At 44.6% G+C, this 17,877-nt stretch overlaps 7 protein-coding genes across 7 annotated transcripts; 4 read left to right on the forward strand and 3 right to left on the reverse strand. All coding sequences in view use genetic code 12, as the record gives it.

Annotated features, from left to right (window-relative positions):
- Positions 1–745: 745 nt before the first annotated feature.
- Positions 746–2,398, forward strand: DIURU_000670 (nucleobase:cation symporter-2 family protein; the record flags this gene model as incomplete). The annotated part of the gene is made up of 1 exon (XM_034158944.1): positions 746–2,398. The coding sequence occupies one exon, from the start codon at positions 746–748 to the stop codon at positions 2,396–2,398; it is 1,653 nt and encodes a 550-aa protein (XP_034014337.1).
- A 107-nt stretch (positions 2,399–2,505) lies between these two features.
- On the reverse strand, positions 2,506–5,976 carry PMC1 (calcium-transporting ATPase; the record flags this gene model as incomplete). Its single annotated transcript, XM_034158945.1, has 1 exon — positions 2,506–5,976. The coding sequence occupies one exon, from the start codon at positions 5,974–5,976 to the stop codon at positions 2,506–2,508; it is 3,471 nt and encodes a 1,156-aa protein (XP_034014338.1).
- Positions 5,977–7,318: 1,342 nt separating this feature from the next.
- NPL4 (Npl4p) lies at positions 7,319–9,007 on the reverse strand (the record flags this gene model as incomplete). Its single annotated transcript, XM_034158946.1, has 1 exon — positions 7,319–9,007. One exon carries the CDS (start codon positions 9,005–9,007, stop codon positions 7,319–7,321), a length of 1,689 nt encoding a protein of 562 aa, XP_034014339.1.
- Positions 9,008–9,256: 249 nt separating this feature from the next.
- ZPR1 (zinc finger-containing protein) lies at positions 9,257–10,696 on the reverse strand (the record flags this gene model as incomplete). Its single annotated transcript, XM_034158947.1, has 1 exon — positions 9,257–10,696. The coding sequence occupies one exon, from the start codon at positions 10,694–10,696 to the stop codon at positions 9,257–9,259; it is 1,440 nt and encodes a 479-aa protein (XP_034014340.1).
- Positions 10,697–11,443: 747 nt separating this feature from the next.
- Positions 11,444–13,249, forward strand: DIURU_000674 (ubiquitin-binding SDF ubiquitin ligase complex subunit; the record flags this gene model as incomplete). Its single annotated transcript, XM_034158948.1, has 1 exon — positions 11,444–13,249. One exon carries the CDS (start codon positions 11,444–11,446, stop codon positions 13,247–13,249), a length of 1,806 nt encoding a protein of 601 aa, XP_034014341.1.
- Positions 13,250–13,654: 405 nt separating this feature from the next.
- DIURU_000675 (chromatin-remodeling ATPase) lies at positions 13,655–16,690 on the forward strand (the record flags this gene model as incomplete). The annotated part of the gene is made up of 1 exon (XM_034158949.1): positions 13,655–16,690. The coding sequence occupies one exon, from the start codon at positions 13,655–13,657 to the stop codon at positions 16,688–16,690; it is 3,036 nt and encodes a 1,011-aa protein (XP_034014342.1).
- A 755-nt stretch (positions 16,691–17,445) lies between these two features.
- Positions 17,446–17,811, forward strand: DIURU_000676 (tubulin-binding prefolding complex subunit; the record flags this gene model as incomplete). The annotated part of the gene is made up of 1 exon (XM_034158950.1): positions 17,446–17,811. One exon carries the CDS (start codon positions 17,446–17,448, stop codon positions 17,809–17,811), a length of 366 nt encoding a protein of 121 aa, XP_034014343.1.
- Positions 17,812–17,877: the final 66 nt, after the last annotated feature.

Genomic DNA, 17,877 nt, shown 5'->3' on the forward strand with positions numbered 1-17,877 from the left:
TTTCAAAGCTATCATTGCTTGCAGACATGCCCACTTGTCGTCTCTAAGACTTCAAAAAATTGTTCTACGATTACATCAATTGATTGTACGCTTATAAATGTTCATTTCGAATGAGATTTGCGTAACTAGAATCAGCTTCAATCCAGACTCTACTTGAAGCTTCGAAAAAGCAATGATTGAGACGACTCATTCTGAGCTCTTGGATTTGATCCCATGCCATGAGTCAACTCACTGATCCTCTAACGCCACAAAACTTCTTATCTAATCAACGTGTGTATGGCTGAAGTTCCCCAGGTATGCGACATGAAAATCTGATAACGAAAGCTTATCTTCCACGCTATCTTAACGTCGTGTGAACACAAAGGAGATGGTAATTGGAAACATATAACTGTCAAGTTTTCCAACGATACACTTCACATCAGCTTTCAACTGAGTGTGCGCGTTGGCACATCGAGAAGCTCTTTCAAATTCTAGAAGATGGACGAAGAACGCAAACGAGCAATGCAACATTACGTCTGCAGTTTAACAGACTTCACATGAGTCCAGTTTGATGACATGAAGTTCTCGGATATTCCCGTTATCGAGAATAAGTTTGGTTCCTATGGTGCTATTACCTATCATTATGAAATATTGTGCATAATCAATGCGAATTATGCAGCACGTGGTGATAGCCGATTGTGATATGATTGCAAATTGATTCAGTTATAAACGTTGGCATCCGTGAAATTGCAGAAGAGCAGACCCAATGAAGTCTTTATCCTTGAATGCAAAGAAAGCATTTAGCAAAGAGCTTTGGCTTGGAGACTATGATTACAAACACCTTTTTGTACCCAGATTACCTTTCACGAAAGGTGATAAGACCCGTCAACCATTTTTCGGGCTTGACTCCGATATGCCAGTTCTACTAGGAGCTTTACTTGGCTTCCAGCACTCCTTATCAATGCTAGCAGGGGTGATGACACCAGCAATTTTGATCTCCCAAACAGCAAATTTGCCATCTGAAATGCAAAGCTATTTGGTTTCCGTTTCACTCATTGTCAGCGGCATTCTTTCAGCAGTTCAAATAACTCGATTTACAATTCCCTTACCAGGGGGACGCAAGTTACATATTGGCACCGGTTTACTATCTGTTGTTGGTACAAGTTTTGCAACGATCACAATCGTAACGAAGGCTATACCGCAAATGTATGAGGAAGGAATCTGCAAAATCGCCGATGATGGAACTAAACTTCCTTGTCCAGATGGCTATGGGAGATTGTTGGCATCATCGTGTGTTTGTGCTCTCGTCGAGATCTTCCTTGCGCTTCTCATTCCTGCAAAAATTCTACAGAAGGTGTTTCCTCCATTGGTAACTGGTCCGGTTGTGTTGTTGATTGGTACCCATTTGATTGGACTGGGATTCGAGGATTGGATGGGTGGTTCAGGTTGTGTGAGTTCAGGTGTTTGCGCCATGGGAAAAGAAAGTTTAAGCAAACCTTGGGGTTCCGCCGAATATCTTGGTTTGGGGTTTTTGGTTTATGTTACGATAATCATATGCGAACGATGGGGATCCCCCATAATGAAGCTGTGCGCTGTTATCTGCGGGTTGATTGTCGGCTGTATTGTGGCTGGTGCTGTTGGCTACTTTACTTCAGATGCAATTGACTCAGCGAAAGTTGCCACTTTCATGTGGGTGCACACTTTCAAGTTGAAGCTTTATGGTCCAGCAATTCTTCCATATGTGGCAGTTTATTTGGTTCTCATGATGGAGGCTATTGGAGACATCACCGCAACTTGTGATGTTTCCAGATTGCCTGTCGAGGGTCCAGAATATGAGGCACGTATACAAGGTGGCTTACTAGCGGATGGTTTGAATGGTCTTTTAGCAGGACTTATGACATTGACTCCGATGTCAACATTTGCGCAAAACAACGGTGTCATCACTATCACGAAGTGCGCTAATCGGAAGGTGGGCTATTGGTGTTGCGTATGGATGATTGTTATGGGGATTTTCTCTAAGTTTGCAGGAGCGTTGGTGTCGATTCCCAAACCAGTGTTAGGTGGCATGACCTCATTTTTGTTCACCCTGGTTGCAGTCTCCGGAATCAAGATCATCTCTACTGCTCAGTTACTGAGACGTGACCGATTTATTCTTACGGCCTCGTTATTACCGGGGTTTGGCTCTGTCTTGGTACCTAATTGGTTTGACCATGTTTTTACCTACAATGGCAACAATAGCGCTTTGAAGGGGTTCTTGAATGCAATTGTGCTTGTTATGGAAACGGGTTTCGCAGTCACGGGGTTTTTGGGTGTGATTTTGAACTTGTTGCTCCCAGAAGATGAAGACGATATCGAAGAAATTCTGGAAGTTCAAGTGATCGAGGCGTCACTGGTTGATGAATACAAAAAGTCTGGATAAATTATTAACTAATGTGTATCTTTATCCGGTTGATCTATTTAATGAATGAATACTTTTGCACATGAAAATTTTATACGTAACTCATAATATGCTAACATGCAAGGAAATTATTCTCCCATGATTTTTTCAGCTTGGGCGACTTCTTTAGCGACGGGTCCTTCAAACTCAGGGTCGTGCTTCTTCTTGCGTTTCAACCAGCCAAATCCGACCACATAGATTAGCTTGTTGAAATATTTGGTAGGGAATATTTTTTCGACCCACCAATTGGGGATGATACGAATAAGCCACCCAACAGGAATAGAAATTAAGCCACAAAGAATAGCAGTAGCCCACTGGCCACCTGTCTGACGCGTAATCGAAAAAGCAGCACCCCCAACAAACATAATGAGGACTTGAATACCAGAGATAATAGCGAAAATGGCAATGAAATACCAGTTGCGGAATAAATGCTGGAAAAAGTCTAAATTTTCACGATTTATGCGTCCACGAATGGTACGCACATCAGCGCATTCGTCAAGCTTTCGGGTGACCACAAGCTTCCACAACTGAAGCCACACAAAGGTGTTGAAAGTCATGGCGTGAAGTTGCTTTTTCTCTTTGTTGCTTAAATGATGGTAGTGATCTGAGAAAAACAACTGAGGACCAGCAAAGTACAAAGTGAAAGTAACAGCAAGCTGAGCAATCGCCTGACCAATGATCATCTTCCACATCAGGGTCGAGATCAAGGGTGCGTGTCGACCCGCAGGTTTCTGATTCAAGAAATTTTCATCAGGTTTGTCAGTAGCAAGAGCTAGAGCAGCGAGCGTGTCCATAATCAAATTCACCCACAACAACTGCACTGCAGTCAACACAGGCTTACCCTCAGAATTAGACACTGCTGACACAAACGTAAGCACACATGCTGTGACGTTGACGGTGAGCTGGAACTGAATAAACTTTTTGATAGAAACGGCAACTGTACGACCCCACTTGATAGCTTGAACGATGTCAGAGAAGTCATCAGTCATCAAGATAATATCCGAGGCTTCGCGGGCAACTTCGGTACCAGAGATACCCATCAGGAACCCCACATCAGCCAATCTTAAAGCTGGGGCGTCATTTGTCCCGTCACCCGTCACAGCAACGACTTCACCAAGCTTTTTCTTGGTATCAACCAAGATACGTTTGTCTTCAGGCAGAGAACGCGCCAAAACTCGCAAATGAGGAACGATTTTCTTGCGTTCCTCAATCAGCAATGCACGGAACTTTGGCCCTTCCATAGCTGCATACTCATTCGTCAAATCATCAGGAGTTAAAATATGGCAGTTTTTGGAAATGGCCTTGGCTGTGTTCAAATTGTCACCCGTGACCATAGTCACAGACACGCCAGCGCGTTTGCATTGCAAAACAGACTCAGCAACCCCCTCCTTCAAAGGGTCTTGAATACCAACGAGAGCGTCAAGCACTAACAATTTGGAGCCAGTTTCCAGGGAATTGCCATAGGCTAACTTCAACAAAGCATCTGGGTTTGCTTCTTCCGGATGATCGGGATTGACGAGTTCTTTAGGAGGCCACAGGACAATGTCAGTGTAATCGCAATGGGCTAAGGCCATTGTTCTGAGAGCTTCCAGAGCATAAGTATCAATCCTTTGCAAGCACTCATCACGATCCTCGCGCAGCAAGTCGCGAAGCTTTCCTTCATTATTGTAAGTGTGTCCGCAAAACTTGAAAATTATCTCAGCAGCTCCCTTAATGTACAAACGATAGCCATTCGGTACCTTAAGCACCACACCGGCCCATTTACGCAGTGACTCGAAAGGAATCACTTGCACGACCAGTTGTAGATCATCCAGACGCCGGGTTTCCAAACTAGCGTCGTCATACCAATGGAACTTGCTCTTGGCCCAACCAAGAAGTGCCAGCTCCGTCTTGTTGCCAAAGTAAGGCTCCGTCCGACTTCCTAACTGCGACATTTCCGGCTTTTGACTCAACAACAACTGCTTCCAAATGGGTACGTGCTTGGGTTTGGCGCGGGCCTTTTCTGCCTCCGCTTGATCGTAATCAACATTTTCGAACGCAGTAGAATTGATCGTGATGTTGGTGCAAACATAGTCTTTTTGCTCGTTCGAGATATTCGAAATGACCTGCTCCAGCAGAGCATAATCAGCGGGAGCACTCAGTGCACTGAGACTTACATCAGAAAATTCCAATGGAATGTCGCCCGTCATGCCGATGAAGCCAGTGACTACCGTCATGCGATTCTCAGTTAAGGTACCCGTTTTGTCAGAACAAACTGCAGTAGCCAGTCCCATTGTTTCACATGATTTGAGTACACGAACAAGATTACCATTCTGTGCCATACGCGTAGTAGCGAATGCTAAAGCTAAGGTGACGGCAAGAGGCAAACCTTCGGGTACTGCCACGACAACAATAGTGATTGCAGTAATCAAAATGTCCATGAAAAGCCGGCCTTTCTCGGACGAAGGATGATGGTGATCTCTTCCTCCAGGAGCGATACGGACGCAAAACCGAATAAACAAAATGATGAATAAAATAAGCGCCACAAGCATACCGTACTTAGAAATACCCTCAGCAAGACCATCTAAGCGAGCTTGTAATGGAGTTACTTCCGGCTCCTCGCTGAGGTTCATCATGGTTCGACCATGTAAAGACTGAACTCCAACGGCGGTCACCATGGCATTCCCCAACCCCGAAAGAACGGTAGACCCTGAAATCAAGTAGGGATCACTGATTGACACTAGGTGCAGACCAACATCCTCCAGGGTGTCAAGTAAGTCGTATGCTCTAACAGCTTCAACAACGGGAACTTTATTGATTGTGTCAGATTCACCAGTAAGAGCCGATTCATCGCACTCGACGGCACCATCAATCAAGATTGCATCAGCAGGAATGACATCACCAGTTTGAACGTTGAGCACATCCCCAACTTCTAGATCAAAAATGGAAATCATCTTTTGAGCGCCATTGCGAATGACAATGATTTCACGATCTTCCTTTTTAGCGTTGAGTTTAGCAAATTGACGTTCTTTTTGGTAGTCGTTGGCAGCACCAACCACAACAACAATTACAACGGCCACAAGAATGGCCACACCTTCGACCCAATCAACACGGGGCAATGGTATACCTTCGTCATCGAGTTCGGGGGGTGCACCAAACGTCTCGTATAATCCCAAGGCTAACGACACGATGGCGGCAATACACAATAATATAAGAACTTTGTCTTTCATGGCATCCCAACAAAGTTGGAAAAAGTTCTTGACCAGTCGTTGAGGAAGACGATTTTTACCAAATGTTTCTTGACGCCATCTCATATCAGCCTCGTTTGAATCGTCTAAACCTCGAACTGGGTCCAGGTGAAGAACATTGTGACACAAGAAATCGAATCCGCCAAACTGACGTAATAGTTTCAACAGTTTAGGATCGTGAAGTTTCAGAAGGGCCTCGGCATCCAATGGTGAGGAATTTCCGCCTGCAAGTGGGGTGGTCAGGTTCACCAGTGACGTTGGCAGGATGTCCAAGCCTTTAGGCTGTTGGTCCGGTACCGAAAGTGTCGGCAGCGAGTCAGGTTCTTCGCTCATGCCTTCGAAAGGGGATGTTCAAGCAATCAGGTGAAAAGCAAAGTTATCAAAGGATTGAACGTTAGTCTTAAGCCACTAACAAACGTGTCGATACAAATGATGAGATGGAATAGACGCCACTAAATTTTGAGTATGGGGTTGCTTTTATTGAATCACACTTTTCCGCCGTGTTAGTGCATGCGCTCCCACATTCATAACGAGGCGCAGTCGAAGCCGTGCCACCACCCGGACATGCCCCGCCTTCCCACCCCTAAGCTCCGCCGCCGCCACCATAACTATTGTAATGCATGATACTCAGAGTCAATATCATGGTGCCGACTGCAATTTCGTACTGTCTCATAATATTGAAGCATGTCAAAAATCGGTCGGTTTTCCGGTGTTTGGTATACGCGCTACACTTCGTATGGGTGCAACAGTCTCCAGACATTGAATGTTAAAGCGGGTGAATCTATTCTGTGCTTTGGGTCACTTCTTCATCTTCACAAAACTACTGCTATCACCCTAAATTGTTATCAACGATGCAATTCCAGATCCGTGTCGTGCTATGGCTTTGCAAAAATTCCTTACATGAATTAGGTTTTCTTGGCAAGTCGGTGACAAGATATCAGGGGCTATGCCGAAAATTCCCGGTGCTGAGAGGCCTTGGGTGCTGGTCATCGTGCCAAGTCACGAGTCTAAAATATCGTTACATCATCTCATCTTACGTGGGTCATTTTCGGCTATGCTTGCGGTAAGGGTAAGCAATTATTATGGTCACGCTTAGCAAACAGTGCTTCGCTCCCCAGCTTAGCGAGTGAAAAAATCCACCAAAATCTCATTCATTCCTAATGTGGCTGTACGTGAAGAGTTGCTGGATGATGCCATCAATGCAAGCAAATTCGTACAGGCTAAGCCCTTGATTATGGCCAAGCCTTTGACTGGCTGAACCCACCTCCTTTTTGAGTGCCAAGTAGGAAATTACGCGCGTTTTGATCAAGTTTGTGGAGATTGTGACGCAAACTGCGTTTGATAACCAGTAACTTCTAACGGACGCGCCTATCAAGGGCGCGAACCATTAAAAAAACTGTAGTTTATGCTACAAACATGGAGACGAGTTTAGAAATTGCCACAGTCAATCTCGGGTGCCATGTCACCCTTGCAGAGGGCATTGCAGAATATGTCAGGGCGTATTCATGTGTCAGTCAGAGCGAGTTTACGTAAAGTCATCCCAAGAGTATCAATACTTCTGTTTTTTCCAGTTAAAGTCTTGTGACTACGGTATTCGTGGCGGAGGCTGAGCACCGCCAAGATATTCCAGTTACGTACCTATACAACTTCGGAGTTCCAGGTGTAGGAAGTATGCTCACGAGGATTGCTCAAGAATGGTCATAAACGTCATCCACCCTGGACTCTCCACCAACTCAAGATAATCCCGGTCGTCTTTGTTTTTAATATACTTGATGAGGGCTCGCCATTCGTTTGCACCGAGGATCCCAGTTTTGGCAAGGTATGCCAAAAAGTGAAAGTCGGCCAAGCGCGATCCGTCACCACCATTAAGATATTGTCGAGCGGCACCGAGATCTTGCAAGACGCCAAATGATTCTCGGTTTTCAATGGGAAAGTTTGTTGAGAACATTGGTTGTGGCTCCACTGGGAATGAATCTGTCAATGACACCAACAAGAACTCCACCGGGAATGTAGGCTTTGCGTTCGTTTTCACTTCAAGTCCGTATTTGTTGATCTTGCTAAAGGAGATATCGGGGACATAGCGGCGCAGCGTAGTTTCGTTAACCATTATTTCTGAGGGCTGGGTCGAACCCAGGATCATGTCAGCTTTGATGAGCGCCTCCGCCAGCGCCAGTACCATATACGACTTAGGCTCAATTTCACCCTGTAACCCGCCCAGAATCACAGTGGTGACAAACTTACTCGAATATTGGCCCAGGGCCAGCCACTGGGAAGGGTTGGGATGGCGTATCTGATTGCGCCCCGCCATTAAGATTTCCAAATTTGATAAGAAGTACAGGTCTTTGTGGCGTTTGCATAACACCAGACCATTTCCACTGCCACTATCGGTGAGGTCTGTGAAAGTCATCCCGACTTGATAGAGCCCCAATTCAGCAGCTAACTCGTCAACTTGCTTTTCGTTCTCCCATTCGAGTAATGTGATGCCATCGGCCTCGCCTGCTTGCGGTGGCTCGTAAATAGCTTCAACCACTGCCTTGATACCTAACGGTACATCGGGAGCTTTCTCGTAATGACCATACATAACACCAAACCGTTGTATACCCGTTCTTCTCCAGGCATCAATAAATTGATTAAGAACATCAAAACTGGCGAATTCGACGTGGTCAACCATACGGAATTTTTGCTGAGAAAGAGTGATTGGCAGAGGTTGACATTTGCTGCAAATTCCTTTAGGATATGGCTGGTGACCGTTGGTACACGTAAGGTCAATCTTGTAGTTAGGTTCAGTCAATGGTGCAATGTAAGACAGAGATTGGTTTCTGTTGTTGGTATTCTCGTTAAGCTCCCGCAAGTGTGCGTGGAACAGCATATGTTTGATGTTGTGTGACTCTCGGTAATCCTTGTCCCACGGAGGAAGTGGCAGACAATATTCACACATACCCTTATCGCCGTGCCGACACATTGAGGACCGTTGCCTTTTGATTTGGCCGTCCTCTTTGCTGAGCTCGATGTCCACGTCAAACTCCTTCGGTTTCAAAGGCAAAGAGAGCGCATCCTTGATTTCAACGGTAGCACCCGCAGCGTTGATGGCAACAGTCAGGGGTGCTGATGGTTCTGAGTCGATGGGATCGTATTTTGCATAAAAGAGATGTCCATTCGTCAATCCCATTTGATTAGGTGTTTGCCCACACATGGAATTTGCTGGATGCCCTTGATCTGATGGGGAAGAGGCAAGAGTTAACAGCTGGAGCAGCAGGGTATGTATTTTAGTCGCCAATTGCTCGAGAACGAGAAGGAAGTCGCCATCCGGATCGGCTTCAATCCGTAACATGCCCTCCTTGGTCCGAAAGCGCAAAACAATCATGGTATCGGTTAGTGGCGACTGGTTGGTGGTGCGCACAAAATTCACCTGCGTGAGAGTATGGTGGCGTAAGTGCACTAAATGTCCTTGACGGAAGGAGATGTGTCTATTGAGCTACATGCAGGTGATTTCAGCGGATAGTTGATCGAATATCTTCGATCGAAATTGCTAAGGTCAGCTATTCACATGGTGGTTTATTTTGAACATTAGTTGTCTATTCTATCATCTCATCGTATATACTTGTATATGCACCTAGTCGGTTTTCATGTCGTTCAACCCCAAGTCCTCATTCTGGTCATGAGTTCTTTCGAATTCTTCGATGGTCATATTAGGGTCATTATCGGGAGCGTACACGTTTTGAATGTACAGCGCGCCTAACGGGTCTTCCATCTGAATGGTAAAACCAATTTTACCATGGATGGCATCGTCCAATCTAGCGAAGAAAGTAGTCCAGTTGTTCTTCGTAGCTTCATCCATCGAGTCCAGAGTTTGTGTGAAAACCCTAGAATGCAATTCTTCCATGACTTGGGTTAACAAACCTTCAATGGTAGTAAATCTCCCACCAAGCGTACCCGGCGTAAGATCGAGCGAAAGTTCAGGAACAACCATGCCACAGGTTTCCGACTTCAAAATGTCTCTGGCCAAATCTTCAGGATCGGTAACCTTCAACGTAATACGAGTACCCTTGTCAGGAATGGCACCTCCAGTCTTCACTTCGTTCGACTTATACCCGCATGAGTCACACACAGTGGACATCAAAATCACTTCCTTGAAATGAGGAATGTTGACCGGCTTCATATGAGTCTCACAAGGTTTGCCGCATGAGGAGCAGGTAGCCTGGAAGGTTTGGATTTCATTTTCGAAGTTGTCGATCTTAGATTGGTCGGAAACAAACCCACTAGTCTTGGGGGCGTCTGACAACGAAGCAGACACGTTAGACGAAGTGGCAGCCTTCTTCTTCTCGAGTTCCTCCTTTTGACGCTGAGCAACCTCATCAGCGGAGATGAGACCCAAGAATACATTTTGTTCAGCAGTTCTGGGATATTCGTACATGGCCCATTTGTGAGAAGGTTCACCAGGCTTGTATTCGATCCAGGAGTTACCAGCGGGATCATCCACCGATACGGTGAGAGGGAACTTCTCCCCGTTACGGTAAGCGTTAATGTTTTGAATGACTTCGTCGATCTTCTCAGCAACTTCTGGTTGAGCCTCTTTTCTTTGCGGTTGGTCAGCCTCCAAATCCTCCACCATCTCGGCAAGAAGACCCTCGGCATTAGTGAGTTGACCTCTCTTGGGGGGAATTTCAATGTCAAGCTCTTGGAATCTCACAGTAGCAGTCTCTGACTTGACGACTTGTCTAGACAAATCGTCCTTGTTCTCACACTTAAGAACGTAACGAGCCCCCTTTTCGGCAACCTGGGCAGCAGGTTGAATCTCGGAGTTCTTGAAGTGACAGTGAGGACATTCAAATGACATCAAAATGATTTCACGGAAGTAGGGGATTCTAGTAAGCAACAACCGAGTGGTACCATTCTTGCCGCAGTTAACACAGTAAGATTCGACCTCCTTAACCGGTTGGTCCTCGATTTGAGCACCTACCTGCTCACCAACGTTCTGGAAATGATTGGCTTGTCCGTCCGTTTGATCAGTCATGATCTTTCTTCGTTTCAGTTCTTGATCTTCAGCGCTCATCGCAGCAGCACTTTAAATCGACCTGGGAGTGTGCAGGCATTTTCCGCGATGACTAAGAAGAATCTAGAAGATTCTAAATAGTGGTTCGATTCTTAGAGTCGCATTTTCCATAAAATTCTATGGCAGTGCGCATGCTCGTCAGTCTGTCGTGGGGAAGGTGGGGGCGGTGAGGGGGTGTAGTTATGGGAACGGTGGCGCAATTGTTTATCAGTGAAAATTCAGACTTGGAAGTGACTAAAGCCCAGAGCCTAACATAACCTCTGGCGTGCACGCAGTGAAACCAAGAATTTTCAGTCCGATAATCCCTCTGAATAACAGATGTAGGCTGTCATTTTTAGTCGTACTTTAGCACCCGAAGACGTGTACTTCGACCGCGTCAGATGAGCCTCATGAATCGGGCGGATGTTTTACCAATCCACAAGTTCCGAGCCAAACCGTGGCTCATACACGAGTTGACGAGCGTTTTCGGCAAAAATAAAAAGAAATAGGTTTTCTTCGAACGAGCCACAGTTGCCGAGCGAATACCACCCACAGCTTTTACTAGAAGAAGATAATGACCACAACTTCATAAAGAGAGGTCCTGCAATAATTTGTGTGTGCACACATCGTCATTCACTGCGGGGCGTGCCACATGTGGTCAGCTCGACCGGAGATCTTTTCTTGTGTGAGCCCTGGCGATGACCTGTATGCACAATATCCCTGGGTGTGGCGCTCGACAAAATACAACCCTATCCATAAATCCCCATCATGGATCTCTCCGAACTGTGTCATACAGACCAAATATCTGACCTCACAGAGGACGAAACTAAAGTTGTCACTCCATTCTTGGTGAAGCACATCAGTGACCAGAACATGGCCCCTGCGACCGTGGACAACTTTCACAACTTTTGTTATCGTCACAACCCTGAGATTACGTGCAATAAACGAGCTGACGAAGACAAAATGAAAAGAATCCAAGAACAACTCGAGCTGCTACCGAACCGAGACAAGAAGGCTATAAGCCATGTATGGCTGATATTCTCGGCTGCCCCCGCACCACAGCGAAAACTCATACTACTGGGGCTTTTGAGTCAATGTTGTTTTCCTCAATTAAGTTTCATCAGTCAAGAGGTTCAATCACTTATCCGGATCGATTTCATTTCCACTCTTCCCCAGGAAATCGCTCTTAAAATCTTATGCTACCTTGATTTCAAGCTGTTGTGTAATGCAACTCTTGTTTGTCGCAAATGGAAACAATTGGCAGATAACGATTGTGTTTGGCATTACATGTGTAAGCAGCACATTGATCGTAAATGTCCAAACTGTGGATGGGGTCTCCCTTTGCATATTGAAAAAGCGGCTATCGAGGCCAACAAGATTGACGTAACTGACACCCCTTCAACAAATGTTGATGCTGCAGTTACAACCACATCAACTGAGGTTGCATGTAAATCTTCAGATGAACCACCCCGGAAAAGATTGAAAAAAAGACCTTGGAAGCTGGTATATTCCGAGAGATTTTTGTTGGAACGTAATTGGAGGAAAGGTTTCTACAAAGTGAAGATGTTAAAAGGGCATACTGATGGGGTAACCTGCTTGAAGTTTCACAATAAGTTGTTGATGACTGGGAGCTATGATACCACGATAAAGCTTTGGAACACTGAAACTGGGGAATGCACCCGGACGCTTACTGGTCACTCACGGGGTGTTAGACTGTTAGCGTTCGATCTGAAAATTTTAATTCTGGGTTCTCTTGACAAAACAATCAAAGTTTGGAACTACCGACTGGGTGAATGCATTGCCACATACAGAGGACATGAGGATCATGTGGTGGCGGTTGATTTACACCGCAACATCATCGTGAGTGGCCTGGCAGACCATACTGTCAAAGTTTGGCACGTGGATCTGCGAACATGTTATACTTTGAGAGGCCACACTGATTGGGTTAATTGTGTTAAGATTCATGCACCATCAAATACGGTATTTTCGGCGAGTGACGATACGACAATTAGAATGTGGGATTTAACAACGAACAAGTGTATTCGCAAGTTCGAATGTCATGTTGGGCAGGTCCAGTCTGTTATCCCATTCACCTACAACGAGTCTTTGGTTCAAGATGAAGAAGAGGTTGATTGTGTCACTCGTGTGCAACCGGACCCCGATTTCAAATGGCTGTCTAAGTATCCTCTGCATTTATTAACATCTTCGTTGGATAATACTATCAAGCTTTGGGACGTTCGTACAGGAAGATGTATCCGTACCCAGTTCGGGCATGTTGAGGGGGTGTGGTCGATCAGTGCAGACACTTTCCGGATTGTTAGTGGTGCTCACGACAAGTTGATCAAAGTGTGGGACCTTCAGGATGGAAAATGTTTGCACACTTTCAGTAATGATGCCAGCGTTCTGTGTGTGGGATTACTGGATTCGCATGTTGCTGCCGGCTTAGACGACGGCACAGTAAAGTTGTACCGCTTTGATGTTGATCCTAACGATCTTCCTCGTAAAAAGCTGACGCTGGAACAAAGCCATGAAATTTATACCCTGGTTTTACCGTGTGGAACTGTATCCAACTGAACGTAACTGTTTTATGAGTAATGAATTTATAGAGCCGTCTGTACGGTATTTCAATAAGTAACGTGACGTTACAACTGTATATCAACTTGTGATTGTAAACTTGTAGTCGATGCTAATGTTCGAACGCGTAAAACATCCCCTCGAGATCGAGATCTAGAAACACGCTTGATGTAATCAATTATTCAATACAATACTAACGACCTTCATGGCTTCCCAGTCTACATAATTAGTACCTGCTTTGTTTTGTCGATGCAACCTCGCAAACTTCAGCTCATACGCGTTACTCAGATACAGGAACAAATTGATTACAAAAGTTCTTTACCACCTTTTCGGAACTAATGACTGCCAATAGCGTGTCGTTGGAGCTGGTACGTACACTAACATACTCGTTGTCCTTGGCTTTCCATGGATAACAAAGTCTATTATTTCCACAATAACAAACTAACTCATCAGACACCGGGAGTGGATGCACCGCCTCCGATGATTCCAAACAAGGATAAGTACTTCATTGCCAATGATAGGAAAGTACTTAACGTCGCATCTACCAGAAAGCGTTTCGAATACCTTCTAGGGCTTACTGGTCTTTTCAAACAATTTATCGACTCTAAGGCTGAAAAAGATCCCCAAATCAAAGAGATTGTTGATGAGATTACTGATGGGCAGCTCAAGAAGAATGATAAGATCGCTGGTTCTGGGCGTCGACGTAAGACAGAGAAGCAAGAAGATCAAGAGTTGTTGGCTGATGAATCACATCTGTCGGAGATTATGGAGTTCACGGCATCTCCAGGGTATATCCACGAAGGGACCATGAGGGAGTATCAATTACAGGGTCTCAACTGGTTAATTTCCTTGCATGAGAATAATTTGAGTGGTATTCTAGCTGATGAAATGGGTCTTGGTAAGACTCTCCAAACCATCTCATTCTTAGGTTGGTTGCGCTATTATAAGCACATCAATGGGCCCCACATTGTTATTACCCCCAAGCTGACATTGGATAACTGGGCACGTGAGTTTAACAAATGGATTCCCGATTTCAAAGTTTTGGTCATTCAAGGTGACAAGGAACAACGTGCCGAACTCATCAAAAATCAAGTTTTGGAGTGCGATTTCGATGTTGTGATCGCTTCGTACGAGATTGTCATCAAAGAAAAGCTGACCTTCAAGAAATTTGATTGGCAATATATCGTTATTGATGAAGCTCACAGAATCAAGAATGAGGAGTCGCTTTTGTCTCAAATTATCCGGATGTTCCACTCTCGCAATCGTTTGCTCATCACTGGGACGCCTTTGCAAAATAATTTGAAAGAATTGTGGGCTTTACTTAACTTCATCTTACCAGATGTTTTCTCTGACGCGGATACGTTTGATGAACACTTCAAAGACTCCGATAATGGAAATGACCAGGTAGTCCAGCAATTACATAAGGTTTTGCAGCCATTTTTATTGCGCAGAATCAAAGCTGATGTTGAAAAGCTGTTGTTGCCAAAACAAGAGATGAACATCTATTTTGGGTTACTGAAGATGCAACAACAATGGTACAAGAAAATTCTTGAGAAGGATTTGGACGCTATCAATGGGGTTAATGGTAAGCGTGAGCTGAAAACTCGTTTACTCAATATTGTTATGCAATTGCGTAAGTGCTGTAACCACCCATATTTATTCGAGGGTGCAGAGCCAGGTCCCCCGTATACCAACGATGAACATCTTGTTTTCAATCTGAAGAAAATGGTGTTTTTGGACAAGCTTTTGAAGAAGTTCCAAGAAAATGGTCTGCGCGTGCTCATTTTCTCGCAAATGTCACGGATGTTAGACATCTTGGAGGATTATTGCTACTTGCGGGGATACCAGTATTGTCGCATTGATGGGCAAACCGATCATGCTGATCGTGTGAATGCTATCGATGAGTATAACAAGCCAGGGCTGGAGAAGTTTATCTTCTTGTTGACGACCCGTGCTGGTGGATTAGGTATCAATTTGACCACCGCTGACGTTGTGATTCTCTATGATTCAGATTGGAATCCACAAGCTGACTTACAAGCGATGGACAGAGCTCACAGAATTGGTCAAACCAAGCAAGTGAAGGTATTCCGTTTGGTAACAGAAGGCGCCGTCGAAGAGAAAGTTCTAGAACGTGCAACACAAAAGTTGAAACTTGATCAATTGGTGATTCAGCTGGGACGTACCAACGTTGCTGGTTTGGATGGTCAACAACTGAACAAACTGGCCCTGCGAGGCGAGTTATTGGATTTGGTTCAATTTGGTGCCAAGGAAATATTTGACGACAAGGGTGATGATGAAGCTGCCGAATTGGATATTGAAGAAATCTTACGTGCATCATCCGAAAAAACTAAAGAGCTCAACGATCGATACGATAAGTTGGACTTAGGTGCCTTACAAAACTTTACCAATGATGGCTCTGTCTATGAGTGGAATGGCGAAAACTTCAAAAAGAAAGATATTGGCCTGGGAAAAATTGGGGGAGATCACACTTGGATTCAACCGGCTAAGCGTGAACGGAAAGAAAATTATTCGATTGATCTGTACTACAAGGGTGTTCTCAGCCATGGTTCATCTTCGAAGCAATCATCCTCGCTGCAGGCTCAATCTACTGCTGCAAAGAATGGACCTCGACCTCCAAAGCAACTCAACATCTATGACCATCAATTTTATCCGGCAGAATTGTTTGAGTTACACGAGTTAGAAAAAAATTACTTTCGCAAGCTCACAAATTATAAAGTTCCGCTCAAAGCCGGGAAGCCTGACACTTTAGCAAAACGTGAAGCCGATCAGAAGCTTGAACAAGAAGAAATTGATAACTCCCGGCCTCTCACTGAAGAAGAGAAGGCTCGCAAGGAGGAATTGTTGACTCAAGGGTTTTCACTGTGGAACAGACGAGACTTTCAACATTTCGTGTCGTTGCTGACGAAGTATGGTCGTAACCTGATATCATTGATTGCTCATGAGTTTCCTGAAAAAACTATCGATGAGGTTCGGGCGTATGCTAAGGCATTCTGGCGGCGATACAAGGAAATCGAAGGTTTTGACAAATATTTGCATCAGATCGAACAAGGTGAAGAGAAAATCGTTAAGGTTCAAGTGCAAAAAGAGTCTTTAAGGCGGAAAATCTCTCAGTACAAATACCCCTTACAAGAACTTGTACTCCGTTACCCACCTGCTGCCACTAATAAGCGTGTGTTTTCGGAAGAAGAGGACAGATTCTTGTTGGTGCAACTTTATCGTTTTGGTTTAGACCTGCCTGATGTGTATGAGCGCATTAGACAGGCCATTCGTGAGCTGCCGTTGTTCCAGTTCGACTTCTTTTTCCAATCACGTAATACTGGTGAATTAAGTAGACGCTGTCTGACACTTTTAGCTTGTGTGCTGAAAGAAATTCACCCGGATCAATTGGCCGGGCAAAAAAGAAAACGTGATCAACGTTAGTCATTTATTATAGTAATGCTTTAATAAATGGTTCCAATTGTAGTGGCGTCACCCCGGATTGAAAGCGGGCAACCACGCGGCCCTTCCTATCTATTAAAAACTTTTCAAAATTCCACTTTATGCCCTCAAAACCAAGGAATCCTCGTTTTTGACTTTTTAAATAGGCATATAATGGAAGCTGCTTGTCCCCATTGACATTGCTCTTCTCAAATATTTTGAATGGCACGTTGAACTTGGTCTTCACGAGCCGTTCTATTTCCAAACTGTTCAAGGGTTCTTGATTGTCAAATTGATTCAGTGGTATGGCAATGATTTCGAATCCATCCTGGTGATACTGATTATGTAGCTGAACAAGTTCGAGGTATTGTGGAGTGTAGCCACAAGCCGAAGCAACATTCACAATCAATAACACTTTATTCCGGTAATTCTCGAGCGGAACTATATTCCCGTGGCAATCACGTAATTCAAAGTCATAAAGCATCCGGTGGTTCTTGGTTCGGAGTTGGTTAATTGAGAATTTGAGTACTGCAGATAAGTCGTTGGGCATTGGGTTGAACTGAAGTATAGCCCATGGAGTGGTGAAACTTAATTGACAAATAGGTAACAAACTATCTGACAAATGCCTTTCATACATGATGCTGCAAAATTACACATAGCTTGGTTTATCAGAAGACATCTTTTTGTTATTAGCGTTCATTGTGCGGCGCGCCTTGAACCCTCAGCAGCTAAGTCAACTAGTAGCTGGCATCCACACCATGGCCGAAAACAAGGATCCCAAGCAGTTGCAAGCCCAATACACCCAATATCAAGACACTCTCCGTCAATTACAGAGTAACCTTTCGGAATTTACCTCCAAGATACAAGAGTATGCTATAGTGGATGCATCGTTGGCACGAATCCCGCCTGAAAAACGAAAAGGTCGGAAGTGTTTCAAGATGATCGGTGGGGTCCTCGTTGAAAAAGACATTGACGAAGTCAGCAAGATACTCCATTCAGAATTGGCACAGATGCAAACCAAGCGCAATGAACAGGAGAAGAAACTAACTTCAACAAAAAAAGAATTTGACGAGTGGATCACGAAAAACAACGTCAAAGTGATGCGTCCTGAAGATATGGAATAGATAAAGCTTTCGTCGTAGGGATTTAATATATACCGATCACGTACTGCATGTAAGGGCCCTTCTGAT

The sequence above is a fragment of the Diutina rugosa genome (assembly GCF_008704595.1).
Source record: "Diutina rugosa strain CBS 613 chromosome Unknown scaffold3_size541584, whole genome shotgun sequence".
In the NCBI taxonomy this organism is placed as follows: domain Eukaryota; kingdom Fungi; phylum Ascomycota; class Pichiomycetes; order Serinales; family Debaryomycetaceae; genus Diutina; species Diutina rugosa.